Consider the following 20,858-nt stretch of genomic DNA (forward strand, 5'->3'; position numbering starts at 1 on the left):
GCCAGCAGTGTGCCCAGGTGGCCAAGAAGGCCAGTGGCATCCTGGCCTGTATCAAGAACAGCATGGCCAGCAGGACCTGGGCAGCGATCACGCACCTGTACTGGGCGCTGGGGAGGCCACACCCCAAGTCTGTGTTCAGTTCTGGGCCCTTCACTTTAAAAAGGACGTTGAGGGGCTGGAGCGTGTCCAGCGAAGGGCAACGAGGCTCCTGAAAGAACTGAAGAACATCTCTCATGAGGGACACCTGGGGGAGCTGGGGTTGTTTAGTCTCAAGGAGGCTCGGGGGGCCCCATTGCTTTTTGCAACTCCCTGAAAGGAGGCTGTGGTGAGGTGGGGGGCCCGTGTCCGCAACTGTGCCTGCTGTGAGAGGACAAGAGGAAATGGCCTTAAGCTGAGACGAGGGAGATTCAGATAAGATATTAGAAAAAATTGTCACTCTTAGGGTGGTCATGCATGGGAATAGGTTGCCCAGGGAGGTGGTGGAGTCACCATCCCTGGAGGTTTTCAATAGGCATCTGGATCTGGTGTTCAGTGATTTGATTTAGTGTTTTTGGGGGTTACAGTGGTGGTGCTGGTTTGACAGTTGCACATAAGGTCTCTTAAAGGTCTTTCCCAACCTTGAAGATTTTATGATTCTATGATTTTTGGATTAGAAGAAGATACAAAAAATTAAAACTAATGGGCCAGAGCTTCAGCTGCTGCAAACTGGAAACCCCTCAGGGAAAGCTATCCCAGCTTAAGTCTGAGGGTTGGATTTTGGGAATGGCATCCCTGTTTGCGCATTTTTCTGCTTGAGTTTTGCACCCATGTGAAGAAAAGGGAAGTGTTTAAATGCTGTGTTACTGTGTGTGTCTCTGGTATACTCATCTCACTCCCCTTATTAGTCCTCATAACACTTAAGATAGAAAAAAATTTGTACTATAAAAACACAAAGTTCTTTAGTAACTGGGTAGTTTATATCCAACAGCAATGTTTATTATGGTACCATATAATTAGAGAATTGAGCACAAGAATCCAGAGATGTGCCAACTGTTCTCTCTAAAACTGTGCCACAAGACAGTTAGTACACTATCAAAACAACTGAAATAACAAGTTATATAAAAAAAGACAGTAAAACCTCAAGCTTAGGCTTTTTGAAGGACTTCCAATTAAACACACACTATAAAGAGAAACATGAGAACTACTTTTTCTTTTCCCCTAGGAAAATCAGAGCAGTGCAGAATTGGTTATTCACAAAGAATCATGGAACGGTTTGGGTTGGAAGTGACCTCAAAAATAATTTTATTCCAACCCACCTTCCATTGGAAGGGCACCTTTCACTAGACCAGGTTGCTCAGCACCCCATCCAGCCTGGCCTTGAGCACTTCCAGGGATGGGGCATACATGACTTCCCTGGGAAACCTGTGCCAGCACTTCACCACCTTCACAGGAAAGAACTTGTTCCTAATCTCTAATACAAACCTACTCTATTTCAGTTTGAAGCCATTCCCCCATGTCCTGTCACTACATTCTCTCATAAGAAGTCACTCCCCCTTCTCGCAGGCCCCCTTCAGGTACTGGAAGGCCACAATTAGGTCACCTTGAAACTTTCTCTTTTCCAGGCTGAGCCAACCCAGTTCCTTCAGGCTTTCCTCATGGGAGACTGGCTCCATTCCTCTAACTAAGTTGCTCTGAGAGCAACTTGGTGGCTCTCCTTTGGACTAGGTCCAACAGGATGATGGACTTCCCTTTTCCACTGATGTGGACACTCCATCATAGCAGATCACATGCTAGGGACAAAACATATTACGGCGATTTTTCAGTGTTTTTGTAGCATAATTCATTTTATTACAGGACTTAGATTACCCATCAAGACAAATGAATTAGAAATAGGTTATTTTATAAGCGTACAAACCCGAAGACGTATAAGGTGCATGTGCGAGATGGTGGAAATTTCTAATCTTTTGTTGCACTCTTTGTACTCCCATCAATCAGTATTTCATCTCTCTTACTGTGGACATACTGACAATCCTGGAGGCCAGTTGTCTTGGAGGCCAGCTGGGTATTAAATAACACTATAATTTTCCCGCTATTATTGCTGAACTGCTTTTCAAGTGAGCTGTGCCTGACAATATTTGTTTTGAATTCTGTTTTCAGCCAATCTTCTGAAACTTGCAAAAGTCCTGGATCATCAAGATTCATGTGACATTTCTTTTTATGGAGATTTTAGTTCTTAGAATCTGAAACCTTCCTGACCTGTTACTGAAAAATGTGATCAATCCTCTTGAATCCTATTCATTAGCAATAAGCTCTAAGAGTTGTAATGCATCCTCTCTCTGCAGCACAGAAGTGCCTGAGGTACCGTACACCTCGCACTTTGGAAGCTGTAACTCCACACCTCGTATTAATAATTAACTCAGGCTTCTCTGGGACAATAATGCCTGGCCCTCTGAAACATTTATTAGTTCTTGCATCTGTAATTCAATTAATAAGCTCTCTCTAAAGCTTCTTTAAATTCACAGTTAGCTAGAGGGGCACACTTTGGCCTATCTTGTGATACAGATAATTTACCTCTAACACATGATACCAGTGATTACAAAGCTTGGTTTTGTTGGTCTGCGTTGTTTTTGACACATCCTTGTGTTTGTGAAGTCTCATTACTTCCAGATGGGCATGAATAGGTATATATGTACTTTTGGGTTTTGTTGTGGTTTCTAAAGTAGTTCTAAGACTTGATCATTCTTCCTGTTCTCACATTTTATTTATAGGACAAAAGAGACGGAGGAAAGGACAAAGTTTGACAAAAGTCTGCAGGGATGTACAAATAGATGTCTTTCATTTATATAGTTTAGACATCAAGGTAGAAACCTTAATTAAGTAATCTGTTGAACGATATTTAACAAGAACACGTGTCACAGACATGGAAAGGATGTGGGAAGCCTGGTCTCTGACTGAATGGTGCCAAGTTGATGCTGAACTTTTAAGGCCAGGAGGTTTAAGTAACTTACAAACCACAGAGGTCAGGAGTAACTAGTCAGTGGAGTAATTAGTCAGTGGGGCTAATCTGCTGCAGAGCTGGTGGGGGAAGAAAAGCTGAGGAGAGAATGAATACATATTCCGTTTAATGGCTCCAGCAACATAAGAAATATGAAAATGTTATTTAGAATGTTATTGGTAGAATCCACCATGTACCAAAAATATGAGCTATGCCTGTAGAACATCAAAGGTAACTTGATTTCTTTTATTCAAACAATGGGAAAAGACTTCCACTATTCTTTTACAAAGTAATTTATTTAAAAAAATTATCTTGATTTCATAACGGTAATACAAACCAATTTAAATTGGAAAAGAACCCTATGATCCTTGAGTCTAACCATTAACCCAGCACTGTCAAGTCCATCACTAGGCCAAGCCCCTCATTACTATATTTACACATCTTTTGAAAACCTCCAGGGATGGTGATTTGGCTGCTTTCCTGGGCCGCCTGTTGCAATGTCTGACAACATTTTGGTGAAGAAATTTTTTGTAATATCCAATCTCAACCTTTCCTGGAACAAATTGAGACTGTTTCTTCTTGTCCTGTCACTTGTACCTGGAAGAAGAGACTGAGTCCCTCTTCACTATGACCTCCTCTAAGGAGGCAAGCTGACTGAGAGTGCCCTTGGTCCCCTCCTCCAGATCATCAATAAAGGTAATAAACAGGACTGTTCTCAGTACTGAGCCCTGGGGAACACCACTGTGACTGGATGACAGATGGATTTAACTCCATTCACCACCACTCTTTTGGCCATACAGCACATGCTACTCTTTCATTAATTACATGATGATTATTAACTATGTGATGCTTTTCACGAGAGTTAGAAACATTATTGGCAGTTTTTAATGCATATTTGAAACATCTTGTCATGGTCAGCGTGCATTAATGGTCAATGCATGAATACCAGCAATTCTGTTAACAACAACAAAAAAAAATTAAAGTTCATTGTTATTAGACCAGAGTAAAATTCAGTGTAAATGAAAATAATACTGCAAGTCCACTATTTGGACTTAGGTAATTTCTTTCAGGATTTATACAACAAACTTTTAAGTATGGGAAAGCAATTTATAAAAAAGTTAAAGGAGTTGCTTCCTGCTTCTTTCATGAAGCATGAAAATACCTTCATAAACATTGTGTACATATGGATTCAATGTTTTTTTGGTCCAGTCTTGCATGTGCAACTCAGTTGACTGCACGTGTAACCACTCAGTAAGAAATAAGTCGTTTGTTTGTGATGTAGTGATTAAATTAGCCCACTGCAGGGAAACAGGATGAAAATCAGTGAAAAATATGTTGTAAAGCATTTAGGGAAGAAGGGGTGCAAGGGGAGAGGAAATTTCAGCCACTGGCAAAGCAAAATCCAGGGAAGCATTCAGGAGCATCAGCAGCATAAAACCTGTAGGTCCAGATCACCACTTTCATAAAGCAATGTTTTGGTTTGTCCTGGAGAAAAAGCTTAAATGCTGATAACACTTGAAAGATTGCTTGATGGGGATCCAGGAGGCAGATGAGGATAAGAAAAACTAGTTTTAGTAGAAAACATAGCAAAATTAATTTAAAACTAGTCAAAAGAGGGTTTGGATTAGCAGTTTAAGATAAATATTTTTAGGAACTTCGTTGTGGAGAATTCCTTCCTGTTTTGACTTAGCTTCGTTTTATAGCAGAACAAGTTTGTGGAGAGTTTTAATGTTCACCTATAGATGCAAAATGTACTCATATATGCTATTGAGAATTTTTTAGTGTATTTATTGCTGTTTTCAGATTATGTCCATAAATTTCTAACTTATTGCTTCACCCTAAAAACCCAACCTACAATTTGAAGATTTCGTATTCTGCAGTGTAATGTAATTAGTGACTGCAAACACAAGTTTCCTACTCTGTAGGTTTTGATTTCAGAAAATTTTCATGAACAAGCCTGAATTACCCGGTGAAAGAAGTGGTAGTAGAATACAGTATGCTGACCTGGGACATAGGTAGGTGTGCAGTTTATTGAGTCTGCCTGCTTTTATGGCACTGTTCCAGCACTGACTGCTGAATTTAGGAGGAAGCTGCCATCTGCTGTCAGGACTGCCTTATATCTGTCGATAGAGCAGCAAGATTTTAGATTCTGAGGCTTGGATTTAAAGGCGTCCTTGGACACAGGTTTCCTGCAGCTGAACCAATCTATTTTCTCTGACTTACATGGGAGGGCTGTAATTTAAGTGTAGATATTTCTGGGAATCAAAATGAAAAAAATAGTACATGAGCAGTGAGCTGCAAAATCTCAGGACTCAGAGTGGCTTGGAAAATACAGAACCCTCAGTCAGTGTCAAGGTTAGCTAAGTACAGAAAGATCAGACTTCAAAATCCAGAATACAAATGTGATCCAGAAGCATGGAATTGGAAATAAAGAATCTGGATCCTTAAAAAGACACTGGCTCCATCCTCAAGGAACACTTTCGTAGTGATGAATAGGTGGGCTCTGTGGCTGTGGGGCTGGCTGGGTATTTTTAACTTTTTAAAATCTGAATCTTTTCTTTCCTTGTGCTATAGAGAGAAAAAAAGAGTGATTCATGATCTCAAATGTTGGGAAAATGCGCGCTGAAGTCTTGATGAGGTCATGTGAACTTGCACTGGCCCTGATGTTTCACCAGCTGGGGTTAGGTGAGAGCGCTCTGAAGGAGAGAGTGCTCAGAGTGCTCCCAAATAGGGAAAGCTCTCAAGCACTGAAAATTAAATTTAGTAACTCATTTTTGCACTTATGTGCACTTATATGGATTCTTGGTACTGCAAGCTAAAACAATTGTTGCGGTGGGTGTCTAAGTTGTGAAAAGCTTCAACAGATCTTCACATTGAAGATCACCCTAAGCATTTGCAGTTACTAAAAATATACAGTTACTTTTATAGATGTTGAGATTTTTAACCATTAGTTTAGAAAAGTTATGACCTGGCTAATGGCCACCTTCTCACATAATTTTAATTCTCCTTTATCTCAACTACACTGCTATACTGCCACTAACACTGCCAGATTTTGCAGTTTAACACCATCTTTTCCTTCCTTGTATTAAATATGTGTGCAGAAAACATAAGCATAATAATTAATTTTACTCAGTATACTTATCTGTAGCTGTTCTGGAAAGAAAGAGATGTCATCACAATCAATATTTTCCCAATAGTCTACCTTTTCCCAAGCGCTTTGCAAAATACCAAACATAATGTGCAGTGCTTTGAAGTTATCCAGTGTGATGACAAAACAGTTTAAAGGATTGTGAGTACACTGACAGCTAAGAATGCTTGGTCTGTTTTCCAGTGGTTTAGGACATTTAGCCTCTAGAGCACATTTTCGTAGGAGAGATATAATGGAAAGTCATAAACTGAAATTGGATTAAGTGGAGGAAACATTAGTATGCACTTGATCTCGTCTCTTTATTGTTTGAATCCACAGACATTATGCATTTTAAAAAGAGCTTAAAAGTCTTCCTTTCATATTTGTATTATTTAACTCACATAACCTACATAAGCTAAATTTTATCCTTTTGGGGACCAGTGAAGCTGCATTTTGAAGAAATTACTCTGGGACTGGTAAAGCTAGAGAAGATATACACAAAAATTTGGAAGAGCTAAATGAAATGTAGAATTGAGAAGGGTAGACACAAAGGAACCAAAGCTCTAGTGTCCACATATCCCTCCCAAACTGGGAATGCATCCTAAGCCACAACACAGAGGGGGGAGGTTCAAATGTATCCAGAGCAAGATTAAGACACAAATGAGGTCAAATTTTCGTAATCAAAATGTTAATTCACTCTTACTCATTATCAAAGAAGAGAGCAAGGGAGAAATTAGAAGAGTAGGAAAAAGTGAAGAATTACAGAAAGCAAGAAAGGTAATCACCACCAAGAATCTGCACCATCCTGCAGAGATCCTTCTTTCTTCTGTTGGAATAAGTGCTGGAATAACAGAAATAACTGTTTGTGCATCACACAAATGAGTGGCAGCTGAACTGCAAAAGTCACTGTGACTAAAAGTATTTGATAACATTGACTGGATGTAGGCAGATCTTAGAGCTCCAAATATGTTTGTATTAGAGCAGGTGACTGAAGTTTTTGTATTTTTGCATTACATATACATTACTTATATAGTCATCTGCAAAATACAAAATATCAGAACTTTCCTTTCCAAACATTACTGAGGGAACAAGATTTTATAAAGCTCTATGAGGAGTAAAAAAATTATATTAAAATGATAGAGACAATATAAAATTTCCTATACCATAATCTGTATCTCTCTTCTGCCCTCATTTTCCAGGGAAGCACAGCTTTTTGTTGAAAAGTTTGAAGGTGCTCTTGGGAAAGGAAAAGGAAAAAAATTCTATGCATACAAAGTGATGATGACCAAGGTAAATTCATTGTTTCACTAACTTTCTGTAAAGCTAATGGGGAAGACTTCTGGAGATTATTGCCATGCGTACCCATCTACCACAGTAGCTTTTCTTGTCTTTCTATGAATTTTAAAACTTTTATTTCCACTGCCCTTGCATGAAAATATTTCTAACAAATTCTTACAGATTGATTTTTGAAACTTGTCATCAAAACAAAAATCAACTGTTTTACAGGAGTTTGCAAGCACTCAGTATCTCGTGAAAGTAATTTCTCTTGGTGTAGATTGGGTATTTGTGTGGACTGAATCCAAAACTCAGTCTTTCCCTTGAGACAGCCCTCTGTTAAGGATGAAAAAAATAAAGAGGAAGAGGAAGAAAAAGAGAAAAAGAAAAAGAGGGAAAGACAAAAAGAAAGGAAAAAAAGAAAAAGGAAAAAAGAAAAAGGAAAAAAGAAAAAGAAAAAGAAAAAGAAAAAGAAAAAGAAAAAAGAGAAAAAGAAAAAGAAAAAGAAAACGAAAAAAAAAGAAAAAGAAAAAGAAAAAGAAAAAGAAAAAGAAAAAGAAAAAGAAAAAGAAAAAGAAAAAAAAAAGAAAAAGAAAAAGAAAAAGAAAAAGAAAAAGAAAAAAAAAAGAAAAAATTGGCATTAAAAGACGTGATTAGCTAATAATTCTTGTGGTAGAAATAGGAAATTCACACAAACCCAGTAGGAAACAAAAGGAGATGACTCTTCACAAGCAATTACTTTGTGGACTCTGCCAAAGGATGTTGTGGACGATTAAGGGGTTGCATTAGCTCAAGGAAGAGCTGAGCATCTGGGCACTGAGATGATAGTGTGGTTTTTGTTTTTTCTTTTCTGTGACTCATTTCAGAAATGGATGAAATTTCAAAGAGATTTTGAAAATTTTAAGACAGCCTGCATACCCTGGGAAATGAAAATTAAGGAGATTGAAAGTAAGTAAGTAAGAATAGGATCTAGTACCACATTTCTGATGTCTGCCAAAGTGATAATTCCTTTAGAATATGTGTCTGTATTCAATGCATCATTTAAAATCAATGAGTATTTATTTTCTCATTGTTGAGCTTGATTGTATAATTAGTTGAAAATTTTCTTCAGAGACTATCACTTTACAGATAAAAAATCGTCATTATACAGGTAGCAGTTCAAGAGCCAGTGTTTAGATTAATCCTAGAAAAGTGTAATTGTGATTTAGCCATTCACTTTATTCACCTTCACTTTATTTTGTCTGTATTTATTTTATACATATTATACTATACAGGCTATAGTGCAATTATTTCTGCCACTTTTTTTATTAGCTTGAGCTTCATGTAAGTTGTATTTCTCTCATTTTCAGCCACATAATACAACACAGAGAGAACAATAGTGGCCCTGGATGCCCCATGTATAAACGAGGCAGTGTAGTCATTCCTATGGGTATGTCTGAGAGTAGGGGTCTGTCACAAGTTGGTTTTGTGTTGCAGTTCCAGTGATGAGTTTAAACTGCAGCCCTTTATTTGAAGGAGATTTGACTTAAGTGCATGGATACCTGAGTGAGGGACTATTAAAACACCCTAGGGTGTATCACTGTGTCCCGCAGCTGTAGGGAGGAGGAGAGAAGATCCAGCAGGCAGGAATTGTGCAGCAAGGTTGATTTATTTAATTATTTTTACAAACTCTTTTATAGACTATTTTCTTCATAGTCTAATTGGACAAAGGATCACCCCTTGGGGTGATTGGCTAGAATCCTAAAACATCCCTTGCCAAATAGGTTTCTACTATACTATAAACAAGACTTTTCAAGGTTGCAGGTGTTTAATTGTTTACAGAACTCTGCTACTGTCTTTTGTGTGAGAGAACAAGTCTCTCATGGACTTAGAAAATAGCAAGAAAACCCTTGCTAGCAGCATTTTTGTATCCACAAGGAACTGCCACTTAGATTCCCTTTACAACAAATACTTCTCATTACAACATAAAGAGCCTTTCTCAGTTGTGTCTGACTCTTCCAGTCCTCCAGCTATCCAGACAGATCAGGTAACAAACAGCTTGAAGCACTGGGCTATCTCACTGGGCTATCCCTTCTTCAAGCTGAGTCCCTTCTAGGACCGGGAGACTGGCTTCAGAACAAAAGGCATCAAGCTCTGCTGTGCTGTGTCCTCACGTTGGCAATACGTGAATCTGATGCTGGGGCTTTGGTGTTCAAAAGAGATAGACGTTGATAAATGTACGAAGTATATATATTTAGAAAATAGAGGCTTCTTTTCCTTACAGGACAGGTATGTGGTATTATCTGTGCAACAGGAGTTTATGGGAATCACACAGACCTGTACTGGGAAAGGGTGACTCTTACTCTGCTGATGAAATTTATACAATGCACACCAGTCTGCATGCCAATGCCTACTGTGGTGAGGCTGTGGATGCAGGAAAAGATGGCTAAAGTCTACTTAGAAGTATTTCATTCATACATGGAACATGTTGCACCTCAGAGTAGATTTGAAATACTGGTAAAACTTGGACTGATTTCGTTCACAGCTAGTGCAGTCCATTTGCGACATTTTCGGCGTTCCCTGTTGCAGGTCCTTGTTTGGACCTGCCCATTCTGAAAATGCAGTTAAGGGCAGTCACGGCTAAACCACCCTCATCCATACTTAAGCTTCTTACTTACCAGAGGTCTCTGTTCTTTCCTGATTGGTGAAAAAGAATAAAGCCCACGAGCAGTCTGTGCATTGGCTTGCAATAGCTACAGTGATGCAGGTAATTCCACCGTGTTGCCTCACTGCAGGTGTTCCAGGTGGATGCATGGCAGCAGTTTCATCAGGATAACTGGTACGAGAACTACAACTCAGTGCGTGAAAAGAAGGTATTCCCATTGGAATGGGGATATCAGGATTTGAGCAAAAAAATAATGTGGCATGGAGAGGTCTACAAAAGTAACCTGAAATCAGAAATCTTCATAATTTCGTGCACTGTATTTTTGCAGTCCATAGCATGCCCCAAGGCTGTAGTTCAGTTATAACTGGGTAATGTGCATATCACAACCAGATAGACTAACTCAAAGTCTCTCAATCTATACCTCTCCCCAGACTTCCCAGTATGGCAGTCACTGCTAAGATTGGCACTTCACACAAAATTTCAAAATTATCATTTAATTGAACTGCGAATAAAGCAGATTCAAAATGCTGAAATCCTTGACAGAATGGCTCGTTCCTCCCTTTGCACTGTGATAAATGTGTCCTAATAAAGAAGCTTCAGTGGATCGATGCTGCATTTGTCCCTACTGGGTCCCTCATGGACCGCTTCGGCAGCACTCTCCCAGCACCTATGCATGCACACAATCTCACCTTTGCAGGTAGTCACGAACAGCTTCTCACACACACAGTCTATGCACAAACCAGAGACAGAGGCGAGAGGGGTTCTCTGCATGCAGTTCTGAGGTGTTTAATGGCAACACACCCAAAGGGAACAGAGGCAAGAAGAACAACCAAACCGAAAGCCCACGCCAGTTTTATCCCGAGAGCTCCCAAAGGCGGGCAGAGCATCCAAAACCAACAGTCTGAGGGCTAGGGGACAGAGGCAAGGTTGAGTGACATAACAGGGGCCAATGGGAGAAGGGATGGGAGGGGGAGAGGGCCAGGGACCAGCAGAATCTAGACAAAGGGAGAACCTTCTAGCACAGTGTTGTAAGGAGAGACCACTTTTAAGGCAACTTGAGGGGTGTAAAGTGGACTTAGCCACTGCAACATTTCCCCCTAATTTACCTTAAAAGAAGCCCTCCTCCATTTATGTGGAACTAACCAAGGTGGGAATCATACTTCCCTTTCCTATGAGTGGGGAAAGTGTATTTTCATTTTTGACAGTGAGGGTCCAGGGTTGTGGCAGTATTTCAAACAATGAATGGATGGCAGAACAACTAGAAACACTCGCAAAGCCCCTGAAAAGAGGTAACCCCTCCCCTGAGTTCCCAATGTCCCAATAAGTCCCAAGTTCCTTTGACAGTGCTGGGTGCGGTGGACTTTTCTGGGCTATCGAGGCTGCTATTTCCATGCTCTTATCAGCCACAGCATCTGTAGACACAGCAGTGTCTCTGTGTACTTGCTTGGGTTAGGGACATTTAGGAGATGGCAGGATGACAGGTGCCGGTTTCCATGGGGGAGTTGGGGCCAGTGTCTTTGTAAGGGTCCCAAACAAAGTTGTTAAGAATCAAGGCTAGATTATTGAAAGGTCGAATCACTCGAGAATAGCTGAAACTGAAAATGTTCATTCTCCCTTTATCAATTTACCTTTTCCATCCCCCCTTTTCAAAAAAGAAGGTAAATATGGGGTATAGGAAGGGTAAGGGATTATTCAGGTGGGGAAAACATGAGGGGAGGTGAGAGGGGTTCAGGGGGATTTTTAACTGAAGCAGTCTGGAGGGGGTGCAAATTAGATGTTCATGTGGCTTGTCACTTTGCATCGACGCTGCCTCCAGGCAGCACTAACCTCGTCTTTGGCTGATTCAGCATCAGGGTTATCTGTGGTTTTTTTTATGTTCTCAAGAGCTGTTGTCGGTGGTCCAAGGTAGGGTTTGATATTCTTTCCCAGCATCCGTTTCAAACCTGCTGGTGTGGAAACACAAGCATATCCTCTTCCCCAGGTGATGAGTGGAAAGGCTCCCTGAATTTGACAGCTCTCTGGATCCTTGACCAACACCAGTGGCTGCTCTTTTAATTTAGCCTGTGTTGAATTGGTAAAGTGTCGGAATATAGGGGGGCAGGGTTCTGAGAAGGAGTTGTTTAAGAAATTGATGGTAAAGAGAGCTTTGGAGAGTCTCACAACAGGAGAATTAACCTCTGCACCTCCACGTTGTTGGTCAAGGACCCTCTTGAGAGTTTGGTGGGTCCTTTCAACAATAGACTGTCCTGTGGGGGCGGGGGGCAGGCCGTACGCCTGTGGTGTGCTGGGTGCCCCACTGACTAAAGAAATCTTGCAATTTATTAGAAACATAGGCAGGACCATTGTCCACTTTCACTTCTTTGGGCACTCCCAGGGTGGAAAAGGCAAGGAGAAAGTGTTTTATCACATCTGTTGCCTTTTCTCCCACATGGGCAGATGCAAAGACAGCTCCAGAGAAAGTGTCTACTGACACGTGGACATATTTCAGTCTCCCATATTGGGGGACATGGGTGACATCTGTCTGCCACAACTGGCAGCTGCTGAGGGGGTTTACCCCTGTGCCTAACAGTGGTACCTGATAATGTTGACAGTTAGGGCACGTTGCTACAATTGCCCTTGCTTGATCTCTGTGAATGTTAAACATTCTAATGAGGGCAGGAATATTTTGATGGAAAAACTGGTGGCTTAACTTGGCTTGTGCAAAGGTGTCAGGTAAGTTGGGACTGTGCACAGCCATGGCCAGGGTATCAGCTCTCCAGTTTCCCTCTGCGATGGGTAATGGCAGATCTGTGTGTGATCCCACATGGATCACATAATAAGGCTGCTCTGGCCTCTGTTTATGCTCTGGGATTAAACCTGTGTAAGTGTATTAAATTTTCTACTGATTGAGCTGTTACAGTAAAATATTAATATATGTGCCCCAAATAGCACAAGATTTATTAGGTTCATATTATTGACTGAAAGAATCTGTTACATATCTGCAAAACAGTGTGGAAATAACAATATAAATAACAATATAAGTTCCTCTGAACAGAGAGATTTACTTCTCATTTGCTGTCTGAGTGCACCAGGCTCCTAAACTGTGTGTGTGAAAAACCTAGAGAAAGGTCATTTTTTCCCCTGCAAATGAGTGGTAATGGAACTGAAATCTAGTACTTTTCTAGCTGACGGCTCTCCTTTAATAAGCAGAACTGTGCTGAAGCAAGCTGGGGTTGAATTTGGGCTTTTATTTTTGTTTGGCCTGACTTGCAGACTATGGGTCAAATCAGGCCCTTGGTTCTCAGTGCTTCTCCTGTAGCCTCGTACCTGTGCACAGGGGACTGTGTGAGGTCAAATCCTTCATCTAGGGATGGGGCTGCCTGCACACCCAGCTACATATAGAGCACATAAACAGAAAAGTAAGAGAAAGAAAGGGTACAAACACTTGCAGATAACTTTTTTCATCTCTTGTGAAAAAATCTGGTGAGAACTCTGGTAACAGCACTGGAAACTGTTTTGTCTCCTTGGAAAGGCTTTCCCCACTGGCTAATTCTGCGCTGCTTCCTATTAAAACTGGGCTGATTCTGGCTTAGCATGTCAAGAATGCTTAAAATCAACATCAGACAGAGAAAATATAAAAAGAATTGAAACATATTTCTGGAGATTACTTAATAATAGCAAGTATCACAGCTTCTATCAGATCCTAAATAGTCAATTTAACTAATACTATATTTTTGTGTCTGTTTTCTTAGCCAGCTCAATGCATATTAGTATGCGATATGCAGAAAAGTTATTAGAATTATGGTAATAAAGCGAAAAAATGAAAATTAATTAAATTTAGAATTAATTAGAATTTAAAATTAATTAACATTAGAACCAATTAAATGTGTAACTAAAACCCTTTCCTGATTTTATTTATTTTAAATAAATTTTGTGCATCTTTAGATAAAATAACATCAAAGGACTACCTTATCTGCCTTTTTATCACATCTCATGTTTTCACAGGTCACTTTGGCTCATCAGTAGCATCTTATTTCATATTCTTGCGTTGGATGTATGGAATAAACATGATTCTCTTTGGACTGACCTTTGGTCTTGTAATGGTGCCTGAGGTGGGAATATTTTCAATTATCTTTGAGGATTGCATTGTGAATTTCTGTCTTTGCAGTGAGATTTCATAGGACTGGAGCTTTAAACAAGTTTTTCATCTCTGTATGTTCCATTTGAAAGTATTAAACCATACCAGGCCTGTAAAGATGGACTTCCTTTGTGGATAGTTGTCTCTACAGAGAGATGTCTTGAAATAGACAGGACAGAAAAGTGTAAAATACATATAGGGTTGTCTTCTGAAATGGTTTGCTGAGTCTGCGATGACATAGGCGTGGGGTTTTTTTGTTTTCAGGGGGAGTGGGTTGGTTGGTTTGCTTGTTTTTGGTGGTTCTATGCAGAACTGAGTAGAGGAACTGAGACCAAGAAGACATATGACCAGAAGACCAGGTGGACTATCTTGACTAAATGTGCATTGCAATAGAAAGATGTATCTTGGGGGTCAGAGGATCCTTTCAGATGCAATACTCACTTGCCGATAGGTGTAACAGGGCTGTAAAGTCATGAGAGACCTCTGTGCTTTGCACTGTGCAACATCACTGTTAAGAGTGGTATGTAGAGCAGATATTAGACTTAGACATGAATTACTTCTATGAAATATATACTTTCTGAGTTTCTTTGAGCCACCATATTGCCCTTCTAAAAGCAGGGCTTTTACGGAATTAAAAATATTGTGTCTTATCCCTGATTTCAATATTCCATGTTCCTCTTATCTTTCTTATTTTGTAGCAAGCAGATGAGAAAGAGTCAGGTAGGAATTTCCATCAACTTCCTAGCCCAGCATTTCAATAGCATGATCCATCCTGCTAGATCCCTACAAGTCTCTGTGGTTTGATGGGATTCATCATATGATGCCATTGTAAAAACCTCTCTCAATTATTTTTGAGTGGCCTTGGGAATCCAGAGAGGTCCTAGATGACTGGAAGCTGATATATGTTGTTCCAATTTTCAAGAAGGGCAAGAAGGAGGACCCTGGGAAGTACAGGCCTGTCAGTCTCACTTCAGTGCCTGGTAAACTTAAGGAAAAGATTTTCCTGTGAGGTATTGAAAAACAACTGAAGAACAATGCAGGCAATGGTCACAGCCACCATGGCTTGATGAGAGGAAAGTCCTGCTTATCAAACCTGCTTTCCTTTTATGACAAAGTAACCCACTGAGTTGATCAAGGGAAGCCAGTTGATGCACCCTTTTTGGACTTCAGTAAAGCTTTCAATGCTGTCTCTCCCAGTATCCTTCTGGACAAAATGTGCAGCACGCAGCTGGATGAACACATCATGGAATAGGTGAGCAACTGGCTTATGGTTAAGTCACGAAGGGTGATGAATAGGGTGGCATCAAACTGGTGACCTGTCAATGATGGGGTTCTGCAGGCTCCATCCTTGGCCCTCTGCTCTTCAACATCTTCATGAATGACATGGATGCAGTACTGGAAGGGATACTGAGCAAGTCTTAGATGCAGATGATACAAATCTGAGAGGAGCTGCTGACTCCCTCAAAGGCAGGGAGGCCCTGCAGAGAGACATTGGTAAATTCAAGTCCTGGGCAGCCACCAACCATATGAAGAGATTCCATGCCTGGGAAGGGCAACCCTGGCTGGGTGTATAAACTGGGGTATGAGAGGCTGGAGAGAAACATTGTGGAAAGGGACCTGGGGGTCCTGGTTGAGGGACAGTTGAACTTGAGTCAGCAGTGCCCTGGCAGCTGGGAGGGCCAAGTGTGTCCTGGGGGACATCAGGCCCAGCATTGCCAGCTGGGCAAAGGAGAGGATTGTCCCACTGTGCTCTGCACTGGGGTGGCCTCATCTTGAATATTGTGTGCAGTTTTGGTCACCACAACAAAAACAGACATTAAGCTGTTAGAGAGCATCCAAAGGATTGTGAAGGGCCTTGAGGGGAAGCCGTATGAGAAACAGCTGAAATCACTTGGTCTGCTCAGCCTGGAGAAGAAGAAATTGAAGAGGGACCTCATCACAGTCTACAACTTCCTCATGAGGGGAAGAGGAGGATCAGGCACTGATCTCTTCTCTATGGTGACCAGTGACAGGGCCCAAGGGAATGGCCTGAAGTTGTGTCAGGGGAGGTTTAGGTTACATATTAGAAAAAGGTTCTTCACCTAGAGGATGGCTGGGCACTGGAATAGGCTCCCCAGGGAAGTGGTCACAATCTCCAAGTCTGACAGCATTTGAGAATTGTTTGGACAATATTTTCAGGCACATGGTATGATGCTTGGAGATGGCATTTTGCAGGGTGAGGAGTTGGACTTGATAATCTTTCAACTCAGCATATTCTCTCATTCTGTGATGTTCCTTAGAAGCCAAAACAGAAAAAAATATCCAGCAGTTTTCAGGGTAAGCCTGGAAGGGACCCTGAGAGGAGATACACTGTGCCTGCATCTTACCAGCAGCAGGGGAATTGTCAGAATTCAAAAACTGATTCCCTACCATCTTCCCATACATTTCAATTAAAATATCCCAATAAAATCTGTACTGAAAGAAAAATTAATATTTTGGTCTTTGTAAGATAAACACTGCTCATTAGAGAAATATGGGTGGACTTCTGTCCTTTGAATGTAAGCTGCCTTTGAATGTAAGAGGCTATGTTTGGCAATCCATGATACTAGTGGAATTTTAAATTTAGAACACGGCACTGAATGCATATACTAAGCACAGTTTCAATCAGTAATGTGAGGAGCAGTAAAAGGAATTGTAGAAGGAGGTCATTCTCATTAAGGAATTTACGACCATGAAACAAGTCTTTCAAAGAAATGACAGATCACTGTCCTTTTCCTTTGTTGCTTTTTTGCTTTAAACTATAAATCACTCTCATTTTTTGGTTTCAGGCTTTGATGGGTAAGCCATATGGCTCTTTGCCTAGAAAAACTGTCCCAAGAGCTGAAGAAGCAACTGCTATGAATTTTGCTACTCTCTGGGATTTTAGTGTAAGTTCATAATCTTGCAATATTGCATATCCACATGACTTTTATTCACAATTACTTCATTATTTAATGCTCAATTATTTAATATGAAGTATTTCAGGAGGTAATTTGCAAGATAATTCATTTACTTTTTTTTTTCACAAGCTCTCTATATAGGGGTTTCTTTCAGACAAAACACATAATGAAGTTCGATATTCACAAGCACGTCTCAGTATATGTAGCAATACAAAGACAATGGGGAAATATCTCAAAGCTGGTTTGTTACTCCAGGGTAGTGGATTTCCATTTCTTAAGTGTGAATTTGGTCTTCTGGTTTTATATGATTAGGATTCTGAATTTTAAAATGCAGTATGAATTTGGAAAGGAGAAGAAAATAAATAAAAAATAATAGTGAGCTCCCTACATCTTATCCCTTCCATTACATACAATGCCAGTGATGGATTCTCCTTGGATAGAAAAAGAATTGGAAGATCTTTCTAAAAATCTACATATGTAACATTTTGCAGTGACTGCTTCATGAAATAACATTGCATCTAGCGCAATCAGAAGTTGTGTATTTGAGGGAAAGTAAGAGTAAATCTAAACATGTAGCTGGGAAGTAAGATAATGATAATGAAATTGTAAAATGAGAAATAAGAAGATCAGGGAGACATTGGAGAAAAAAGGAATTATAGTAACTTGAAGACTTTGTAACAAGAATAGAGACTAGAAGAGCTTCATTCACAAAATCAGAACAAAGTTTGTAAAATGAATGTATTTGAGAAAAGATGGATGAAGACATGGTGGAAAGAAAGGAGAAGATTATAACTGTGAGAACCAGAATCTGATGGGTCTGAAGAAGTATAACAAATAACAAAGTAGTAGTTAACACAAGGAGCAAATGCAAACATAACAAACATGGAATAAAGAAATGAGAGAGATGGAAATATTGGGGGAAAAAAAATTTTTTTTGAGGCATGTCAGATTGACAAATATTCCCTGAAGACAATGACACCTTTGTTTAAGCAGCACAGGAGATAGTACCTTTCATCTGCTATCAATGCTTATGTGCTATCAGGTAAGTTAGAAATTAATCACATGTCAACAATCACTATTTTATCCTAAACAAAACCCCAGCAAAACCCAAAGGAGTCCAAGTCCTATGAAAGGACTTAAAAAATGCAGCTGGAAACACTGTACCCATAGGACAAGTGACCATAATGGAACTTGAGATAAGCACAGACGCTGCAGGAGGGGGGAGTTAATTCCAGGCCTAAGAGGCTTGGTTAGCTCTTGGACAAAAATTCCCAATGTGGCAAAGGAAGCAAGTGAGACAGCAAGCAAGTGCTTATGCACATACCAGCCCAAGTCATAGGAACATCGTGGATACCTGGAACTTGGGCTATATAGAGGTGATACCCCAGAAGAATGTCTTGGGACCCCACCACTGCGGGGACCAGGGTGAAGAAGGACCGGCAGGATGCCAAAGGAATTCATGTGGTGATAGTGGTGTCTTTCAACTGGTGATCTCCTTCTACTTAGTTTCTCTCTCTCTCTCTCTCTCTCTCTCACTCTGTCTCTTATACCCTCTCACTCCCATTTCTTTCTCTCTCTGTCTACCTCCCCCTCACATTCACTCTTAAATAAAATCTGCACTATTGACTTCAGTGTATGGTCTCTTATGGTCACCTAATTTCAGGCAGAGGCATCTCTTTATAAATGGGTCATAAACCCCACCACTCTCTGAGACAAACAAAGGAAAGATGAGCTCAGCATGTCTATTGTTCTTTTTTTGTACTTGAAATGTATGCACATTACTGACATGGCAAAAGGAAGCATATTTGGATTTTGCTATATTCTACTTGGAATTCAGTTTTACCATATTTTTCAGATTATAATCCAAACATAAAAAAATCACACTCTCAAAGCTTATTGCAGTAACACATTCAATCAGTAGTCTTTTATGTTAGGCTCAGAAAGGAGTGAAAGAGATTTTCCTTGAACACCTCTTTTTACAGAGCTAAAGTTATTTCTAATGTTATGGTTAAATGCTGTGGAGTAAACATACTGAATGATACACAGAGCAGGAATTGTCTCTGACTTGCAGAACACAGAAAATAAAAAGGCTCTCTAGAGCTGCATTAGGCTGTATTGAAACCTGGGCTGAGATGGAATTGTAGGATGCCTTAGTGACCAAATAGATGCAATATATGTACTAGTGAATGTGAATGTGTCCTGAGTGGTCTAGATGTTTTTACTAGTAGTTAGCTAGAACTGTGCTCTATTGTAATACTTGCCTTATTAGAGATGAACATATTTTTATCCATTATGCATAGGCACATGTCTCAAAGCTAGTCAGAGATGAAGAAAAATGAGATATGTTGTTCATGATATTTTGAATAATAATTATATTTACCACATATTAATATTTGATTTTCAGCTTAAAATTGTGAATTAGGTTTTTCAAATAACCCTGTGACACATTTAAGGTAGAGTAAAAACTTCAATAATTTAAGAGCATGTTTTGAAAAAATAAGTAAGAGAAAGATGTATTAATTTTAAGGAAAATGGGCAACTGAAAAACAGAAGTCAAGCAAATGGTTTTTTAATTCACCAACCCTTCATCTCCTTGTATTACTGTCAAAACTATTCATGGCCTATCCTCCAACTATGAGGTCAAATACTATTGTGCTTGGAATTCTTACCTCCAGCTGGAGGTTTGCCACTGCTGTGCATGCACTGAGCTGTCCATGTCAAGGCTCTGGCTTTGGTCTCCTTTTAGGAGGAGAGTTCTTGCAGTAACTTGAGAGTTAACAGGAAGTTCTAGCTATTTGGTCCACGTAGATACCAGCATTTTCTTACAGTTGATAAGGTACTAGTAAATATTTTTGAAAAATCGTCAGTCTGACCAGTAGAAGAGAGGGAAACTCATACTAAGATATTTAGAAAAGAAGATAGATTTTGAATTGCTGAGAAAGACAGTGCACTTATATTGCATTTTTTGCAGCCTTGGAGTTGAATCTAAGTGTGCAAAAGCTCTATGTACTGAATAATTACCCATAAAATGCACCTACCTATTGGTTATCATATATATTGAATGTTCACCCAAAGAACAGCAGACAACTGTGGTTAGACAAAGAAGGCAGATGAAATTTTCGCTCAAATTTATACAAATAAATTTTAGAAAGGTGAAAATTAAGTTAAAAATCCAGCATTTTATGTGCAAATAATCTGAAAAACAAATTTTGTAAAACAGTATGTTTCTTTCTTTACAAGAAGTATGTTGATGAACTAGTTTTGACTGATTAAATTGTAGGTGGATTGTAAATGAAGAATTTTAAAGACAAAAGATTTTGAAGTTGCTACGAAATATACTACATCTTTTTCAAATTAAGGGACACATTTTCTGTCTTATGAGATTTATTATAGAGATGCTTGTAACTGATTTGAATTCACTGAAATGAATGTTTTAATACACTGCTATTGATACAATTACCAATTATGTGTAAGTAAGAAAAGTAATATTATAATTTTTTCTGACTTTTCAGGGCTTTGCACAGTATTCTGTACTCTTTTATGGTTATTACAATAACCAGAGGACAATTGGGTGGCTCAAGTTCAGGATGCCTCTTTCATATTTCCTTGTTGGAGTTGGGTCTATTGGCTATAGCTTTATGATTGTCACTCGAACGTAAGTTCTCCTTGGCTCTGGAAAAAAGTAGGTAATTCCACTGTTGACCCTGGAGACTGCCTTTTTAAAAAATGCAGTAATTCTAAGGACAGGACAATGCAAGATCAAGGTCAAACTTATGTAAGATTCCTTAAACCTGTATTTATTT

The 20,858-nt window shown here is 39.7% G+C and overlaps 1 protein-coding gene across 1 annotated transcript in view; it reads left to right on the forward strand.

Moving 5' to 3' along the window:
* Positions 1-20,858, forward strand: part of TMC1 (transmembrane channel like 1) — an 85,790-nt gene that overhangs the window by 45,817 nt on the left and 19,115 nt on the right. The window contains exons 6-10 of the mRNA XM_017735459.1: positions 7,301-7,391; positions 8,243-8,324; positions 14,005-14,111; positions 16,945-17,043; positions 20,568-20,710. Of these exons, the coding sequence (XP_017590948.1) occupies positions 7,301-7,391; positions 8,243-8,324; positions 14,005-14,111; positions 16,945-17,043; positions 20,568-20,710 (522 nt within the window). The remainder of the gene's footprint in view (positions 1-7,300; positions 7,392-8,242; positions 8,325-14,004; positions 14,112-16,944; positions 17,044-20,567; positions 20,711-20,858) is intronic.

Source organism: Corvus brachyrhynchos, unplaced genomic scaffold, assembly GCF_000691975.1.
Source record: "Corvus brachyrhynchos isolate BGI_N302 unplaced genomic scaffold, ASM69197v1 scaffold22, whole genome shotgun sequence".
Lineage (NCBI taxonomy): Eukaryota > Metazoa > Chordata > Aves > Passeriformes > Corvidae > Corvus > Corvus brachyrhynchos.